At 38.1% G+C, this 19,572-nt stretch overlaps 1 protein-coding gene across 6 annotated transcripts in view; it reads right to left on the bottom strand.

Annotated features, from left to right (window-relative positions):
* The window catches only part of EPS15 (epidermal growth factor receptor pathway substrate 15), a 66,295-nt gene that overhangs the window by 26,460 nt on the left and 20,263 nt on the right, over window positions 1-19,572 (bottom strand). For all 6 annotated transcript variants that reach the window (XM_042030675.1, XM_042030673.1, XM_042030676.1 and 3 more), the window contains 11 exons: window positions 14,290-14,331; window positions 10,341-10,430; window positions 9,943-9,990; window positions 8,854-8,949; window positions 8,386-8,451; window positions 7,828-7,953; window positions 7,342-7,401; window positions 6,382-6,582; window positions 4,739-4,884; window positions 3,774-3,933; window positions 285-370 (listed from right to left, as the gene is read on the bottom strand). In XM_042030675.1, the coding sequence (XP_041886609.1) occupies window positions 285-370; window positions 3,774-3,933; window positions 4,739-4,884; window positions 6,382-6,582; window positions 7,342-7,401; window positions 7,828-7,953; window positions 8,386-8,451; window positions 8,854-8,949; window positions 9,943-9,990; window positions 10,341-10,430; window positions 14,290-14,331 (1,121 nt within the window). The remainder of the gene's footprint in view (window positions 1-284; window positions 371-3,773; window positions 3,934-4,738; window positions 4,885-6,381; window positions 6,583-7,341; window positions 7,402-7,827; window positions 7,954-8,385; window positions 8,452-8,853; window positions 8,950-9,942; window positions 9,991-10,340; window positions 10,431-14,289; window positions 14,332-19,572) is intronic.

Raw genomic sequence — 19,572 nt, forward strand, 5'->3', positions numbered from 1 at the left:
TTCACATCTGGCAGTAAAGATGAACAATGGACAATATTTTCATCTCAGGATGCTGAGATACACAGCTGTCCAAAACACACCCTGAAGGCACAAGGGACAGACCCTTCATTAAGTGCACTCATGTGAGTGAACAGAGAGCAGAAGTGTCACACAGTACCACAGACATACCAACCCTTTATTTAGCAAAGCAGACTATTACCACCACTATTACCACTGCTTTTTTAAAAAACAGTATATAGCACAACTGAATCCAAGGCAGCTCTGGCTATTCTTCCTTTACGTACCTCTGCAGGTCCACGATTTCATTGTTTAATGTATCAAGTTCTTTAATTGCAGAAAAATCTGCTACAGAATTCGGTCCTTGAGTACTCTGAAAGATAAAAAGTAAACACTGTTAGTCTAGAGCTTATGCTGTCCAACTACTACAGTCACTTTACTTTTTGTGGCAACATGAGCTATCCTCTTGTAACAACTGCTGGTAGCATTGTATTTCAAACTTTCAATCTCAGAAACCCCCCAAGAGTACAAGAGTACAGATGCTGTATCAGCAGAACACAACAGACAGCCAAAGCATGGAGAGAGTTCAATTCAAAGAGAGTCAGTCTCCTGCAAACCCTTGAAGACACCCCCCACAAAAGCACAGGACTACCTGATCATACAAAAAACCCCATAGAACTTGTTCTAAAATTAGATTTATCTTACAGCTAACGTTTAGTTGGTTTCCTGGAATTAATTTGAGAGAGGTTTGCTCACTACTTTTATATTTCTTCACCTTGGTGATCCTCACGTTGCAGAGTACAGATACTGAGCTTCAAGGCTTTAAGGGATACTGAGGTCGTTTAACATGAACCTCCAGAGTACTCAATGAAACTTTGATAATACAAAGTCACAGGGAAACTTACACCATTGAGCTCCCATTTACTTAATATCTTTATAAGACAAAGCCTGTAATACAAATTATTTGTTTCAAAAAAAAGCACACATAAATGGGTAGAGAACAAATGCTGAAGACAGAAATTAGAAAATGCCGTAATTATTCTTCTATGCCTTGTCACAACATGAGCATGCTTAGAAAGCAACAGCCAACGTAGCTACCTCCTATAAATACATCAGTTCCTTCAAGTCTTAAATAAAGCCATCCAGCACAAACACAACATTCAGAGGACAAGTATATATATATATAATTTTAAAAGGCAAGTGATACCCCCAAAATAACACAAAAGTTCTTAAATGCTGAAGTTTCTCTGCAGATTAATCAAGACGTTATTAACCATGTGCTTACTCAGACTGATACTCTGAAAAAGTAAAAAAAAAAACCAAGAGCCATGAAGACCTAAACTGTGAGCACACTGTGGCTGAGAATACTATTCTGCAGAGCTACAGACTATTCATGCATATTTTACTAGCACAAATGGTATGAACTGGGAATTGAAAAAAAACAACAACTAAAAACCAACCATACAGTTATTCTTAAATTGGTTAGTGCACAGCTGCTCAAATGGGCAAACTAGCAATGATGTTTAATTCTGCTCTACGGGAATTACACAAGAGTTTTGCAGAGCTGATCATGGCATTCCAATGGGAGTTTTTACTTCTCCTAGGACAGGGATAGAAGGAACACATGGAAATATTAGCTGCAAGGAAAGTTTTTTCCAGGCTTCCTTCTTTCAGCAGTTAAAGAAATTCTGCACACTAATGCCAGCATCAAACTTGAGGAAAATCTTATTCTCAATTGTTCAGGAGAACTGGTTGGGGCGGGGGGGGGGGGAACATAAAAGCCGACATTTTTTTGTTTCAATATACTTGTTAACAAGGACAGACGTTAGAACCATAGGCTGCTACTTACTACACTGCAACTTGCATGTAAACAGCACTTTGAGTTTTCAACTCAAAGTCATAATAAAAGGAAATTCCCATCAAAATTCTTTGAGAGGACCTTACATAAAAATTTAATTTTCATGGCTTGTAATGCAAGTGGTGACTACAAACAGGTCTAGGTAAAGAAACACAGCAACAAGTTTTAAACCACAATGGAATACCATTTTACTTACTGATATTTCTGCTACCACCTTTATATTGGCCAATTCAGAAGACGACACCTAAGTTGGTTTTTTGGGGTTTTTTCACAGTGTAAGCCACACCACACCAAGAAAACCAAAAAAGCCTATCTCTGCCTCCTGTTTTTATCCTTTGAGTTCAAATCTTGAGCAATAATCTTGGACAAAAAAGTTCTTTCATATCAACAAGAGAACACCTCTTTTGAAAAAGCTCAAAATGAGCTGAAGGTTCAGCTCAATTTAGTAAAAAAAACCTCTTGTAAAGGATTTACAGAGCTAATTGAAAGCTAACTTACCTTCTTACACAATATTCTTACTCATCATATAAGTTAGTAATGAAATAAAAATCACATTGATGTCTTTAAGAGTTTTATAAAATCAATTTACACCCACAGAACAGCAGTAACAAACACTGATCTCATCTAATGTGCCCTAACCACTACATTTTCTGCAATATCTTTACTAAACCAATGGGTATTAATCCCAATGACAACTGCCAAATGCCACATTGGGCCACTACTCTGTCACCACTTCCCCAGCAATTTCACCAGGAAGACACAGTGTTTTCTCTTTTCAGTTTAAGCAGGCAACAGGAAGAGCCACAGAGGTCTGGGCCCAAGGGAGAGCCTCGGGGTTATTCCAGATGAACAGCACTGGAAATCAGCAGAACCTGAGACCGCAACACACGGTGACACGTGAGAGACGTGCTGAGCTAATTCAGTGACTATGTGAGAGTCTTAGAAGGATGTTCATTATAAAACCAACAGACAGTAAATATTAGAAAAGCAAAGTTTCTCTAACCTTGAGAAAGCAGAGTTAACAAACTGACAGAATAATAAGGATGAAAAGCAGAGTGGTGCAGAATGGAAAAAACAGTCCAAACTAGAAAAGAGACATAGAAAGGAAAGCAAACATACAAAAAAGATTAGTAGAGTTGCAAATAAAGCAATTACTTTTTAAAAACAGAATGTAAAAACAAATTAGATACCAGTTACAGAAACTCAAAAAAGTAGCGCCAAATTTTGAGTTTCGTTTTTTCAGGTGTGAATTTTTCATTCTGTTTAAGAAAGTTGTAGAATTAGGTCAATGTATTGCACAACCAAGAAAAGGTAACTCACATCAGACTTCATGATGTGCAAAACATGTAAGAGTTTGTGATGACCTCTACCACTCTGATTAACTACAAACTGAACTGCTGAGGTACAGTTTACTGCTGGATTAACATAGATGGCAACCAACAGACTATGGAGATATCTAAACTATCTGTGAGGTATAAAATGGAGGACCATTTACTTTTAAAACTTCAAATATATAATTCTAAACTTTTAGTTCACATTGTTCCCAAACTTATTAAAAAAGATGGATGTGAAAAAGACAACTGAACACAATAGGAGAAAAGCACTGAACTTGTGCATGTCATTTCTGATGGAAACTAAAACTTCTTTAAAAGGGCAACAGCAGGATTATTCTTTTAAAAGAGAAAATAATGCTTTCCCAACATAAGATCTCTCCGCTTGGTTGGCAGGTGTAATAAATGACAGCTTCATTTTGAAGTACGGATGGAAATTTTTTGTCAATTCTTTGCACCAAAGACTTGTTTTCTTCCTGATATTATGATAAACTTAAGGTATGCCAGCACTTGAGGTTGCTTCTTGTGTAGCCTTTGAAGTTAACATTGTTTGAGATTTACACCAAAAATGCCAAACCCATCCTTACCTTCTGTAAACTGACACCCCTGTCTGAAGGTGGAATCATCTCCGGAGTCAGAGCCTGAGGTGGATCAATGCCCTTTGTTAACTTCTGATTAATTAAATAGAAAGCCAAAGCAAACTGTTCCTTTGAAAGCTTTCCGCAGTCCTTGGTGTCACAGAGAGCCCTGTACAGAGATGCACATGAAATAAAAAAAAATCCTCATTTCTCCAAGTACAGCCCTATCTATTTAGCGTACTTGCTGTCATTTACAAATGTGAAAATTACTAACGTGTGTCTCCTCTCTAAAACAAAACAATATAGACACAGGAACCATCACTCAAACACGCACAGCCACTTTCACTTTGCTTGTTGAGGCCCACAGCTCTGCTCTGGTGAAAGGCACGATCAAGGCTGCAGATCACTAGCAACACCTTCACAGCCAACACAAGTTTATTCACATTTTTCTTATTTTCCTAAATTAGAGGTTGTGTTAACCATAACTTGGAAGAAAAAAGTTGTTCCCATCAGAGTCCCCTGCAACAACACATAGCGGGGAAAGAATTAAAAAAGCTGTGAGTGTCATGAAGGCATTGCTGTAATGAATGTAATGCTAAATGAATGCATAGCTGTAAGGGAAGACAAGTCGTACACTGGGATGGGACATAAATCTTGCATGCTAACAATTTTATAGAAACAATTCCCTTTCCCAGTACATGGGTAGGAGCAGTGATTAAATACCTGTGATGTATGATCTTATGATGTCTTAACTACACAGGGATAGCTGAAGTGCAGTATTTGTAAAAATCTGTGTTCAGACATAAACCTGTTTTCCACTCATTTCTATCCCAAAGCAGAAGCAAGTAAGTTACCACTGAATATACAAAGGCCATGCTATTATATACAAAAACCTCACTTTGAGAAATGTCAGCATAGCAAGAAGTGAGAATGGTGCCATCATCTACACAGCTGTCACAGGGAGAAAAACCTACCAGATATGCGCAAGGAGAGCAGAAGGCAGTCCGGTCTTCAGGAATAGCTCTCTGGCTTCCACACCTGACACAAATCCATCCATGTCCTTGTCAGTTTTCATAAAGATCTCATCGTACTTAATTTTGTCTGCAGGCGATACAACCCACTGAAGGGGGTTGAGGATGGAAGGGAAAAAACCAAAACCACAATACTAAGATATAGGCAAGATATAGGCAAGCTCTGTTTCCAGTTCAGAGTTACGTAATTCAAGGACTACAGCAAAGATTTTTAAAGAAGTGATACAGGTGCCTAGTTCATGAACCAGTTTTATCCTCCAAAATAGACATGCAGAGATCCTCAAGCAAGTCCAAAGTAGAAGTGAAGCATTTCCCTCAGTGAAGCACCAAGGCTGCTTGGCGCTGCTCTGCCTCTTTGCCTATGCAGTAAAGGCATCCCATGGAGGCTGGATCTGCTCCCTCATCACTGTGCTCAGTCACAGTCCTGCTGACTGTCTGGCTCTATCAATTTTATTACCCTTTACACAGCTGGGGAGCTTTAGCTGGAGGGACTGGAGAGCTGCCCGAGTCCAGGTCGTTAACAGTTGGCACATTCTAAATTGAAGAATTTACATCTGAACAAGGTAAAGATGGGAATTAGAGACATTTCTGTTACTTGAGCAATTTTTCACAACACTCAGCTAATATAAAGATGTTTTGGGGTTTTTTGAGTGAAAATGGCTTCCAGTGCATGTATGGATGCCAATTAATTTCAGTGCACACAGCCAGTTAACAGATGACTCCCAAATGGTGCTGTATACAAACTCACTCAGAATGGCACTGCTTTGCAATACATACAGCAAGACTTAACCTTCAGGCAAGGAAATTTCCAGATTAAAACCTTGGCACTTCCAAAATTAAGATGCCAGTTTCTTACTGATTACTCAAATAAGGGTACCCAAATGTCCAAGCAGCATTTGATGCATTAAGTACCACAGCTCTGACCTCGAATACCTTTACCAATTTCTTTTTCTTAGTTTTAATAGAATAAGTTATAATCTGCTTGGAAAGACATTTCCCAAATTCTGGTCTCTAAAATGATGAAGACTAAATAAGATGCCTGGGGAGAGTAAGAAGCATCAAGTTGCTTAATAATCACATTCAGAACAAAAATCAAATCTCCTGTGTCTAGGTGGATATACTGGACCTTTTGTTTACTTTTTTCATTGCTTGCATTTATCTGTTCCATTTTAATTCATGTCTTCTCCAAATTGCACACATGCACACACATAACATGACTGCCACAATTTGTTTTGAGAACTTGTCCTTATTCAAATCAGTCTTCAGCCAGAAGACTTGTGCTCTACAGATATGTACCTGGACTACTACTTTTTTTGAGCTTGAAATAATTTGTTTTTAAAATGTCTTCAAAATCTGTACTAAACAATATTCTTTTATCCAACTGTTTAGATCTGAAGACATCTAGAAAAAGTAAAACAGTGCAAATTTTACACCTCTTCTTCTGGTCTTCCCATCAGCCTCCCAAAACCAATCAACAGGGCAAGAAACAAACTAAAAACCTGTATCAAGACTCTTCATACAGGCAGCCCCTGAAGCACAGCATTAAGAGCAGAAATCTTCTAATCCCCAGTACTTCAGAACTGTACCTGTGTTAATGGTGCTTTGGCAGCTAAAATGCCTACAGGTGGCAAGGACTGATGAGACTCTTTGGTGGATGTGGAAGATGGAATTAATGGCATTGCTCCTGGAACACTGAGAGGTTTTCTCTTGGATGGTGGCACCAAAGCTGCAGGCAAGGACATTGGCACTGGTTCTTTCTCCAAAGCACAGTATACCAAAAACATGGCCTGAACAAGAAAAAAAGGGTGTGTAGATATAAAGATACTAGAAATATATATACATATAGAGAGAGAGACTAAAGAATTAATTAACAAATAACTTTGTAGCATTTTTTCATTATGTTTCCCCTTTACAAGCCCCTCAACTGATGCAGCTCATTGCCTTGTAAATTGTGTTTTTCGTTACTACTTTCTTTTGAGGTTCAGTGCTTAGCAAGTGAAGTTCAATATCTTTTAGAACATTAAAACAATTCTCCAAGCTTGCACCAGTACTTGTGGAATTCTATTTGAAAGAAGACTTCAAACACTTTATCACCATTTTTTCCACAAATTGCTCCACTTAGCAGCTAATTCTTTTGTTGTGGCCTTCTCTTATTTAGCATTTCTTACATTATTTCATCAGCCCTGGCATTAATAGTGTTAAAATTCTAACTTACTATGAACTTTTCTCAAGGATACCTTGAGGCATTCAAGCTCTATAAATACTGAAGATTAAGGTAAAACTCACTGAAAACACTCAGTGTCTCATGGGACAGCAGATCTCAGGTGTAAGTTTTTAATGGCTCATTTAACCCACAAAGAAAGTTACTGCTGTGTACTGAGAAACATTTAACAAATTGACAGAAACATTAAACAGCAGTAAAACTTGATTAAAGACTCTAAATAAAGATAATAAATGAACCACACAGTCATAAATTAATACACAGTGCATCTATTTTAAACCCTGCCACCAGGCTTTCAAAAGCCCAAGAGGTAGAAGATACTTACAACTGCAAACTCATCTCGATCCAACATTCCATCACGGTCAATATCACTCAGTTCCCACACCTACCAATAAAAAGCAGAATATAGGGATCTTTGACTAAACTGCTGCAGTTTCCTACTTAAAACCTCGTTAAAAACAAATGTGAGAACAGCCTCCCTCTACCATGTCTCAAATTCTATTAAGATTAACAGCATTAGTTTTCAGTGAGCAATGTAAATTCACATAAACCATGCAAAAGCAGAGAGATTCTTAAATTGGAGACAGAGGCACCCTGCCCTGACCCAAGTGTTAACTGATACACTGCAGTTGGAGGTGATCTATCCAAATAGCAAAAGAAATTTTATTTTTCAGTTTAATAGTTGCACTCCTAAGATCTTATTTAATAGTTAGGCTCATCACTAAAAATCTTTAGTTTGAAAAACAGGTACTGCTGAGGGCAGCACACATATTATTTGTCAACTGACAATTAAGAAGAAAGATATTCTTACCCGTCCCAAGATATCCACTGGCAGTTTTGAGTTAAGGAGCACAGGTTTCACCTTATCCCCTGACAACAGTCCATTCACTGGATTTAGGCTGTCAAAAATAGCATCATACTTGACCTTGTCTTCCAGCTGCAGGGGCAAAAGAAAATATTACTTATGCTAACAGTCACACTCATAGCCTAAGAAGCAGTAGTTCTTTCAAAAGTGTGAACTTTTTTTTAATAAACACACATTGCAGTTCCTGATGCTTATAAGGAAACATCAAAAAGATATTATTTTTAAGTCAGAGACTCATCAAAACCCTCTGAGATTTCTTCTTCAATTATTTTCATGGCTTCAGGTAACAAACCCTTTTTTTTTCTTTATTTTAAATTTCTAAACATGAAGAGATTTCCCAAGGGTCAAGTGTTCTCATTAAATTAGGTTGATTAGCCCAATTACAGATTTGACAGGAATGGTAACTATGATACTTTAGAAATGTAGCATTAGATTTTTCTCAGAAAGACATGTTTTCCTGCAAAGCAGGTAACAGTTCTAGCTAACAGCTAACATTTAGTTTACCTTTACAGCCCATGGTAGATCACTTGGTGCTGTTCCACTGAGTAGCAAAGGACTACTAGTATCAGTCTAAGGAAAAACAAGGAAAAAAACCACCAAACACATTAAAAGAGAAATGATTCTGACTTTGCAAAACCACCCCCTTACTTGAGAAGGTGCTTCTCAAAGCCAGAACTGCATTTTAGTCATTCATACCAAAATTTAGAGCAAAAAATCTGAAATGTTTATTCCATTAAGGAAAACACTAATAGAACAAATATCACATATCTTCAAATTATACACGATTTTATATTCAAATGCCCACTAGAACATGTAGCAGCTTATTCCACATTGCTTGATTTTTCTCTGTTGTAGGGCCCCACTGCCCTACAACATCACCCTCTGAAGTGTTTGGTATTTCTATCAAACCCTTCTAATTGTTCACTTAAAAGCAGTTCTTACTAATATGTTCAATTAAAAAAGAAATCTTACAAATCTTGGTGGAGGAACAGGCAAGTTAAGACTATTCAGGGAAACATCCAATCCATTCTGTGCACACGCTACAAGTCGCAAAGCCACAAAAAATTCCTACAGGGAAAAAAGAGAAATTTTGAAGGATTTATTATATAAAAATATAATTTAAAAAAACTCCTAAAATTTCAGAAGAATTAAGAGCTTTTCTAGTATTGCTGTATATATGAAAAGTTGCACATGGCTTCAAAGGGGGTCAGAAAATGACAGAAAGCAGCAGCCAACAACTGCTGGATTACTCCAGCAAGACAAATTTTGCAATTAATTTTCCAAGAAATTGGTAACTTCCTGGCCAGCGTAGTCATTCTCAGCACTCTGTTCTTCTATGACAGAACAGTGCAAATTTGAAGTGCAATTACAGCCATTTATCTTGGAGGAACTCAGCTGATCCCAAACATGGTTGATGGAAGCGGAGGAAAACAGAAAAATGAACCAAAAGAAGCCCAAAATACCCCAAAATTGTTTGGTAGGCATTACAACCTCCTCCTCTTCCTACCATGGGAAGAAGCAGTTCCCTCTCTACGGACTGTTATTTAAGGAACTATGTTTCAAATCAAACAGCAACACACATTAGAGCTTGTGGTGGCAGTACTGAGATAAAGTCTGTCCCCACACTGCTCATTGCCACACCTTGGGAAGGACAACTCCAAAAATAATGTACTAATGTCAAGTCCACCAAAATCAAAGAAATAAGAATTTTGAAGATTTTACAAGAATTTTAATTTCTGCATTGTTTCGTACAAGATTATGAGGAAAAAGTCACCTTCTTAGTAAATACAGTACATTAAACCTTAAATTACTTCTCAGCAGATTGCACAGCTACACATCAGTCCATTTTACAACCTGGAGAAAAGCTGATGAGGCAGCTGAAGGCTGTTTAATTTATTGTAGCTTCCACTCAAACGGGAATTACATAGCCAGTTAAAATCAGAAAAATCTGTTAGAAAAATCTGTTAGAAAAACGGCTTTCCTGAACCAAAAAAATTCAACTTTCACCTTGTTTCAAGGCTGGGTAATGGTTAGAGTCATACACCACATAAATAATCATACCTGTTTGTTCAGGATACCTTTGCCATCAGTATCAGCTAGGTCCCAAATCTAAAACATAAAAATAACAGAGACAAAGTGCTCACAGCACGGAGAGGAAGCTGGCAAGTCCTCCCTCCATTTACAATGGCCTCTTGGAGGAAAGTTCACATCTTAACTCCCCTGATAGCACTTATTTGTGATGACAAATATAAATATCGCTTCAATTTCCACCACAAGCTAAACATATAGTAGAATAAGCAAGGATTCTGAAGTTGGAAACTATTGGATAGAACAACTGAAAATACATTAGGGAAGATCATGTATCCTGTAGTACTACTAAGTATTTTAATTTAAACAGGATACTAACTGAAGCAAGAAGACAGGATAATTAAATAAATTAAATAATTGTCATTAAATACCTTTCCAAGTACCAAATCTGTCAATCCAGACTTTTTCAGGAAAACAGCTGCATCAGAAGCTAATACTCTTCCAGCATTAGCAGAGTCAACCTGGGGGAGAAAAAAACCCTCACATGACAAACTAGCTTTTGAATTGATGCCATCTCTTTACACAGGCTCTCAAAAAGCTGTCAAAGAAGAATGCTCAAGTTAAAAGTCACTTTGAGGATGATCTTCTGAACCTATCTAATTAGCCCTTCCTAATCACAGGCTTTTCTTCCTGATGCCATCAAAACATGTGATTGTTAAGAACAGAGAACTCCAGGGTTTTATTACGTTTCACTGTCCATCTCTCCATTCATTACTGTTAGGGTCTGAAAAAGAAGGCTCTGCTTTGAAGATACCTTTACCACCACAGCAAAAGGAAATACTTACTCCCCAAAATGAAACTTACACAATGAAGAAGTTGATGATATTGGCAGAATACCAACCAGCACAAATTTCTCCCTGGATCAATAGGGAGATCATTAAAATACAGTTATTCAAGTTCCTAAGCAGAAATGGTACCTAAACTAAACCCTTCAAGTGGGAAAAGAAAGAAGGAAAATTTACATCACCTACATGGTGATGTAAGGACAAGGGCAAGAGAGGAAGAGCAGAGAGTCCTTGAGAGCCTAAAGAAAAGGATCCTCAAAAAGGGCACAGGAGGGGAAACAGGACAAAGGGTATCTTCAGTCAATTCAGACTGTCAGCCTTACTACATCCCACAGGTATGCTGCTGCTGCTGCTAACTGCACTATATATTCAATATTGTGTTTGGAACACAAAACCAACTGCCCAAGTTCACAGGTGCAGCATACACAAGGTGCTCAAAGCTAACAGCTTCCCAAGATGGGATTAGAACTGGCTCCTGAAAGACTGTGGGGAATTTATCATTTGGAAAGAATGCTGCAGCAGTTGTCTGTCAACACTTCTGAAAGGGAACAAAACACTCTGAAAGCAATCCCAAAAGCATAATTTAATATGAAAGTGAAAACATCTTTTGTTTTCAACATAACCGGTATGATTTTAATTAGGAGAGGGTTTTTCCCGTAATTGAGGATGCCCTGGTCAGGCCAATAAGGTTACAAACAGTTAGCAATTAGGCTAATTGAGTTACAGGAGAGCTGTTCATCTATAGGCACAAAGTTGCCAAACCCCCTTTTCAAATAGCAGAGTTGATCTTGCACATAAGTGAGCACAACAATCTCGGCATCTACTCAGAAAACCTCCAGCCTAGGACTTCTCTTTCAAGAATGTCACAAAACACCACAGTATCAGCTGTGTTTACTTTTTATTTCCCCAAGTCCAAGCCAGAGGAAGGTGACTTTAAGGGGTTTAAGCAGGATTCTTACTTAACCCAGTACTGATCTAGTTTCTTTTTGTGCAATTAATTATCTAAATTTTTAAACTATTTTGTAACTATTTTTTTAAAGGGCTGATTTCCATTTCTTTACAAATTACTGAATCTTGAATGCTGGGGTGGGGGTACTTATGTTTGATTATTGCACTGGGATGATTGCTGGTGCTGGTCAGTTATACACCAGCTTGGCAGAGCTTTTTCCCTGATATGCAAGAAGCTGTTTCCACAGCTGCATCAGCCAACAACTCCCTCGTTACAGCCTGTCTTTTGTAGGACCAGGAATTATCAGAAGTTACAAGCATATCTGACGTGATTAGGTCAGAAGGTAACAGGGAGAAGTGCTTCAGCTCAGGATTCATCACTAATTCAGCACTGCTTCCCTGCTGCACTGCACCATGTGATTAAGTAATTTCCTAGTGCTTTATGACACGTATTTAAAACTATGCTTTAACCTCACCCTGCTTTGAGTCAGTCTATAAAAGGTTAAACATAAAAATACTTATTTGAAAGAACAGAGTCCCTATTGAAAAGTTGAGATTCCAATCTCATTCTAAGTACAAAGGCCAGGATTTACACCCATCTCACGACACACCTTTTGCCAGATGAATCCCTCTAAGTTTGTGATAGAACTGGAAGTGTGCTCAGCATCAGAGCTGCTTCAGGTGATGAATTTATTCATATAAAAGCACATTCCACCAGTGCAGTAAGACAAAGTGGGAAATGTCTTTCGAATGTTTCTGTTCTGAAAGTTGTCATCTCCTTATCTGAGAAATGGAAGGGCAAAGTTCCCTAGTGGAACTGGAAGTCTTTAGACACGTTTGAAAGCTCCTCTTTAGGAAAAATGCTTGCAGCAAACAGCTCATCTGAGCAAGTCTGAAAAATAATCCTCTGGAAAACAAATCCATATTGGCACCACTTCACTAACAGTAACATCATGTTTAAGGAATCCCTGTTCCTGTACACTACTGAAACCACTGGACAACAAACAGCGCTCCAGTTTCACTAGGATTCACAGTATTCCAACAAATGGAAGATACTGACTTAGGAACCAGTATCACATTTGTGCTTCAATTCAGTTTCTTTATCCAAGCTTTTGCTCCACACTTCAGTGGTTAAGCAACTTTTGTCAGGAGGAAGAGACAGGCAGGCATATGGCAAAGGTTGTACCCGACAGTGAGAGTCAGAAGGACTGAGCCAGGAAACACAATGTGCAGAACAATCATTCCCAGCCTTTTCTTGTGCCCTTACAATGATATCTTATGATAAGGGACTCTCCTAAGGTTTTTAATCCAATGCCTAGAGAGAAACACACAGTGGATTTGTCCATCTGAAGGAAAACTTTGTGAGGATGATACTTTCTCCTTCAGCCACCAGAAGCCATCTGAACTTAGATCAAGGTAAACTCTCTCTTCTTGTTCAGCAATTTTAAATCTGCTACTCTCCTGCAGTGGAGAAAAGCCCTTATTAAAGTACAATGGAAAGCTCAGATTTTTCAGGCATCATAGGCTGATACATTTGAACTGCTATTTTTTGCACTTGATAATGGGACTAATCCTCTAAGCACAATCCAAAAATAGAGCATGGAGAGAAATCACAGCCTTGTCCCTTCCCCAGCAGATAAGTTTACATTCTGATGTTGACACACAAAAGAAGCTCCTAAATAAGGAAGCCATAGACACTGTAACCTGTCTTAGGACAAACAGACAGGAACACTACCAGTTGCACAAAGGAAAAAAAACCTTCCTATGAGGGTCTTTTTACAGGGTTCATCAATTACTCATCAGGTCTATTATAAAATTAAATTATTTTTAATTGTTTTATACAGTCAAGTAGTTTAACTTTCTTGAAAGTTTTTACATTACATTTGTAGAATGAAATACATTATGTACATGACAGAAAATACTGCTATTATAGAATAGGTGAAACAGCTATTTTTTTTAAAAAGTTGTATTTATAGGAATTAAGACACCTTAGCATAGCTGGGTCAAAATATAGAAGACAAGTAAAAATAAAATCTATGTTCTTATATTTTATTTATAAGTATTCTTTATTTTTACATCATTTTTGCATCTGTTGAGTGAAGCTGCAAGAACTACTGCACTCTTTTCACATTCAGTGGCCTTCTATTCAAATTTCTCTCCTTACAATATCCTGTGATCAACTCTGGGGATATTCTGAGTGAGATACAAGTCTTACATGATGCTAACTGAGCTACAAACGCAAGAAATTCATCTTCACTTGTAAAAAGCAACAAAGACTATATTAATACAGCATTTTTAAAGAATTTGCTCCATACCAAGACCTCACAGTCTGTTACAACTGTCAAGTGATGTATGTCATACACACCTAGCAGCTCCCTAAAAATAAGGGTCCTCTTACAACCAATATTAAATTTATACCAATATAGCTCAGGCCTAAGGGTTAGCTACTATAAAAATACATTTTAAAGCACTATAATTTTTCTTGAGCTTTTTTTGTTTACACACTGTTGGCCAGGCTGAGCCAGTAGCAAAAGAATATAAATTCTTTAAAATCCAAATGAGGTCTGTTCTTTCAGAACATACATACCTGTCGATAGAATTTCTCATATACAGGATTTGCACTCGATAGCTGTAAAAGAGATACAGAGAGAAAATTAGCCCTGAAGATCCAGATTTTAATTTCCCTCTCCCTGGACAAATAAAGATATAAAACACTCTCCAATGCTCTTCAAAGAAGCATTAAGGATTTATTCCGTACAATGATGAGGACTAGGACAGCTCTTCGTGCTGTAACTTTTAGAAGACTGACTTCTTGTTTTGCAGTCATTGACACCACCCCAGATCAGATTTCCCTCAGCCAGGTCACCAGGTGAGGCTGTGTGAAACAGGAACTCTTAGGCAACATAGCCTACGGGCAAAAGCAGAAACCTGAAACAATTCAGGCTAGGAAGTGCTCTCTAATATTAGAGTACAAAGCAATATAATTTTATTTCACTATCCACTGCATCATTCTTTAGAATTTAGTGTCATATGCAACCAGTCTGTAAAATTTTCAGTTACCCAAATTAATCCCTGGATTCACAACTAAATCCACAGCAACGGTGCCACATTAAAACAGAGTAATATTCTAACTTTGGGTTTTGTAACTTGAACCCTTTTTGGGGATAACTTCTGCCTTCATTCCACTGCCATCTACTAGACATTCAGGGCTCACCTAAAGTTAAGTGGACAAGGACAAAACAGCTTCTTTGAAAAAGGCTCTTTCTTTATTTTTAAATTATTCTTAGAAATTAAAAAAAAAAAATCTAGAGAGCTGAAACAATGCAAAACTTAATCTCTTGGCCTACACTAGACACCCTTCCCCAACAGACTGGCAAGAAATGAAGTGTTAGGGTTACCTCTCTTCCCCAGTGTAAAAACAGGCACAAAATCAGATAATGTTTTAATGAAGCGCATGTTGTGTAAACCAAAGGCATTTATGCAGAGGATAACCCTAGCACTCACAGTGTATTTACTGCCCTCACAACTGTGGGAACAACTGAGCATAATACAAGCTACTTACACAATACTTACTAAAAAAGCCCAGAGCACGTAACTTCAAATATTACCCAAAATCAGAGTTCTCCCCCTTAAGAGGAACATGATCTCAAACCCCAGGATGTGCCGACCTTTGTACAAACAGAATCCAACAAAGTAGCTTCTCTGGATTTAACATTTAGATGTTCAAATGGAAATACGGAAACCAACAGTGATCATATAGGTTGTCAATCACATATTTGTAAAAACCTTTACTACAGATTGTATAAATGGTGACAGCTTAAATAAAACCACATCCATTTTCCTAGAGCAATAGCTAATACAGCTGCTCTTTTGGCTGAGTACTCCATGTTCACAGGTGCTGATTATCAGAAAAGACTAAGAGAAGATGTTTGGTAGAAATTAGTTTAGTGTGATCTTGTGCAATTACAGAAAGTGTGCAGCATCACCAGAATGTCCTAAAAGGCAAATTATAGAGTACAGCTAGAAATAACAGGAGAGCTTCCATCAGAGCTTATTCAGCAAGTACACTGCCCCAGAGACTCAGCTTCTGATTTTCTAGCTGACTTTTTGGTTTTGTGTTTGGTGGGGTTTTGTTGTTGTTGTTGTTTGGTTTTGGGGTTTTTTTGGTGTTTGGGGGGAGGGGGCAACAACAGAGACACACAGCTGGTAAGGTTTTATTTGATTGCTGGGAGGTGGGTGGGAAATACCTCTCCCATAGCCAGACATGAAAAATTACATATGCTGGGAAACCATCATTGGTATTCACTGCAATACCTCAATTTTTATAGCTTAACCTTGCTCTGACTTTGCTCTGGTACCCAAAGACTTTTATTATTTCAGCCATCAACTAAGCATGCAGTTACACATCCCTTAAAATAGCCTAACAAAATATATTCAGCTTTTGCCAGCCCTCAGACTACCACAACACCAATACAATGAACAACTTTCAATTGCTTTCCAGCACTCCACAGCACGCTGCATTTTCTTACCTAAACCTCACATGCTTTCTTTTCCCACTCAGCAACCTAGAGCGGTAGTTCTCCCAAATACTCAAATATTTGACTTACTAAGTGTTACTTCATTAGAATGTAAAAGTCTAGGCACAGGACAAAAATTAAAGCTGTGAGCAGAAAAGTAGAATGGAGCTGGCCAAGACAGCCCCTGGAACCATTGATTCTTGTGCATCATCCCTCTTGCCCAATGTCACCCTCTGTTCAGCCAAATGCTTCCTTATTACAGCCAAACTGATCATTGTCACTCCTGGACAGGAAACATCGTGTTGAAGTCCTGCAATGGAAACACTAAGTGCAAAACAATCTTTTCATTCAGTACTTAAGAGGACGAGCCAATAATTCTTATTTATTTCATTAGTGTTTCCAATATTCATTTTAACATCAGCATCAGTGCAGTAACTGGAATTTCCTGTGAACAGAGTAACAGTAATAAAAAAGTTTCCCAGACTATTTTACTACTAATAGACTTGTTCTTCCTTCAAAGTATATCCCACAATAAACCAACAGATGCAAACATAAACTAGGATATTCTTCTGGGATAAGAAAAAAAATACTGTTCAACACCTTTCCAAGGGCTGCCATAGAATTTACCTGGCAAAATTCTTTTCATGGGATTTGTAACAGCCATTTGCAAAACAGCATTTGTTTTAAATGCAAAATGAGGGAGGGAGAAAACGTCAGATTCCACAGCGTACAAAAATAGAAAGACTTTATTATGGCTCCATTTCAAAGTTGATCACTTCATAAGGGTAAAAGGTGTTGTAGTAATTACAACCTTTGATACAAACCTATGAACTCTAGAATGCTAACCTAGGAAATAAAAAACACCTTCAGGGATACCCATCTTTTTCATCTTCTGTTGTCAATCAACCCCCATGTTTTCATGCCTCTGGCACATTTGCATTTAGGTGTAGTACGATACTATTACCAGTCTGTCCACCCATCCAGCCACAACCTTCCTTCCAAAAAGGCTTAAAAACAAACAAACAAAAGCTGTCCATTGAGAAAAACAAAAGTAATTTCCCCCTCCAACCCCAATGAGATAGCAGGAGAGAAACAAGCTATTCTATCCTGATTAAAATCCAAGATACTGTATTCTATCACAGCTCTAGGACTCATTTTAAGAGTTTCCAAAAGACACAATCTGGCGTTAAATGTTCTTCCCGTAGTCAGCCAGTCAAAAAGCGGGTAAGTTCAAGGCAAGCTGGTTTCCTTACAATGCCATTTCAAAACAATAATCAACTTCTCTCTTTTTCCTCTATTGCTTTATTGTCTCACCTAAAGTGTTTCAGGGTAAAGCTTTCTACCACTTTCAATTATATAACCAAGAACATCTCCTACAGCAATAACAAAAGGAAAGAAAATATTTTCTATAAATTTCTATACAATTATTACCAAGTACTTCAAAATTGAGCACTTTCTTTCCCATTGAACAGCTGAAGCAGACACAAGAACTGCTGTCTTCTCTCTGCAGAGATGTCTGCCGCTGCATAATTAGAAATGGTTCCATTTAATTTTCAAATTGCCACAGAAGATCTTCACCATCTTCTAATCAGTACTGAACAAAGCCTTTACAACATCAAAGAGTAGCTCCACTGCCTTTTTATAGGCAGCTTCTCTCTAACATGGTGGATGCAATACTAATCAAAAAAATTAGGTTCTATCTGCTTTAAGAGCAGTCAGCCTCCTCTAAATGCAGGTTTAACACACACAGGCATACTCTGGTTTCTTCATCTGCAGGACAGAAAGAGGAACAACAGGTTCCTCATTCCACTAAAAATAACAAACTATGATCTTAATTTGATCATTTTGCTGATTCCTTTTAAAAAAAAAAAAAAAAGAAGAAATCAGAAGTTTGCCGGAGACCTCAAAATCTCTGGCTTACTTTATACATAACATGTGAGTTACAATGAGGGTATCATTCATACTGCAAGTATTTGGATCCTGTGTATTCCAGTAACAAGACATTAATCCTGGCAATGTGTGCACGAGACAGGAATCCATCCAGCTCGGCCTCAGTGTAATACTCCATGTTTTCCTTCAACAACACAGCACAGCATTCTCAACTCTGCAACACAATACTCAAGTCTAAAATGAGACTTGCAGCTAATTAGGATACAAATTGATATTACACGATTTTGTCTCATTTACCGAAGTAGCTTGTAACTACTTCAAGACAACTACTACATTTCTTACAAAAAGCATTTCATCAGGAAGACAAACACAGTTATCTTCCTTTTCTTCTTGAATATTTCTTTACAGTGCTTCCCTGAACTGCAAGCTTCCCCTTCAATCACAGCCAGTTTTTCAGAATAAACCACAAGTTCAAATTTCAAGAGCAACAAGAAGTTACTGCATGTCCACATTAGCCCACCTTTCAAGAAACACCTCTTCCCCATTCTCAACATCCATTTTCCACATCTTCAGTTTTCTATTCTTCCTCCCTAAATTCCCCATATGAAATAGGTCAGATAAGCAACCATCCTTGGAGGGTCAAAACATTCAACCCCTTCTGTTGGTTATAGCTTAATTTGACTTTTCCAACAACAGATGACAATCTGTGAGATTGGACAGTTCCTTCTCGCTGCTGTTGTTTGCTTGTTTCCAAACTAAAGGCAACCACAACAAAACACTCCCGTGGTAGAAGTTCCCTTAGAAGTTCCACATTAAATTCACAGTCATGCTCAGACCGTAACACTCACTGAGCAAATGCAAGTGGCAACAAGATGTTGCAGAATGGGTTCAAAATGAGGAGATGAAAGATACTTCAGACTACTACTTGCAGGGAGAGAGGAGGGGGAGATAATCACCTTCAGTTTGCAACCCTTCTTCAAGCATACTTGGTGTAATAAATTTCACTACAGCTACACAGTCCTGAAGTATTTTTACTAATCTGTCAGAAGAATACAATTAGCACCAAAAAGTTTCAAATTACTGAAATTACAGCTTTGATATTCAAATAAAGGATGTGCAGCCCTCTCAGACATAGCAGCTGCAAAGTCATCTGAAAATACCCTCATCTCATTTGAAATACTCAACGCCCCAGCCATGCTGCAGTACTGTCAAACCAAACACAGGAAAGGGAACAGAAAATCGGACCCAACAGTGAGTCTGAGTGCAGGTTCATGTGCCTCTTGCTCTCTGCATGTGCCCTAGAGCAGATCGTGCCCATCTGCACACCTTTACTACTGGTGTCAGTAACTGATCTCGGTGCAGCCACCACTGCACTCCCCACCCCCACGCCCTCATTTTCACTTCCTCATGCTCTTCAACAGATTCTGAACACTTCACCACTTGTGAGGACTTTTTATAACCCT

This window comes from Corvus kubaryi, unplaced genomic scaffold (assembly GCF_017639235.1).
Source record: "Corvus kubaryi isolate FWS band 111438036 unplaced genomic scaffold, C.kubaryi_AGA036_p1.0 37334, whole genome shotgun sequence".
In the NCBI taxonomy this organism is placed as follows: domain Eukaryota; kingdom Metazoa; phylum Chordata; class Aves; order Passeriformes; family Corvidae; genus Corvus; species Corvus kubaryi.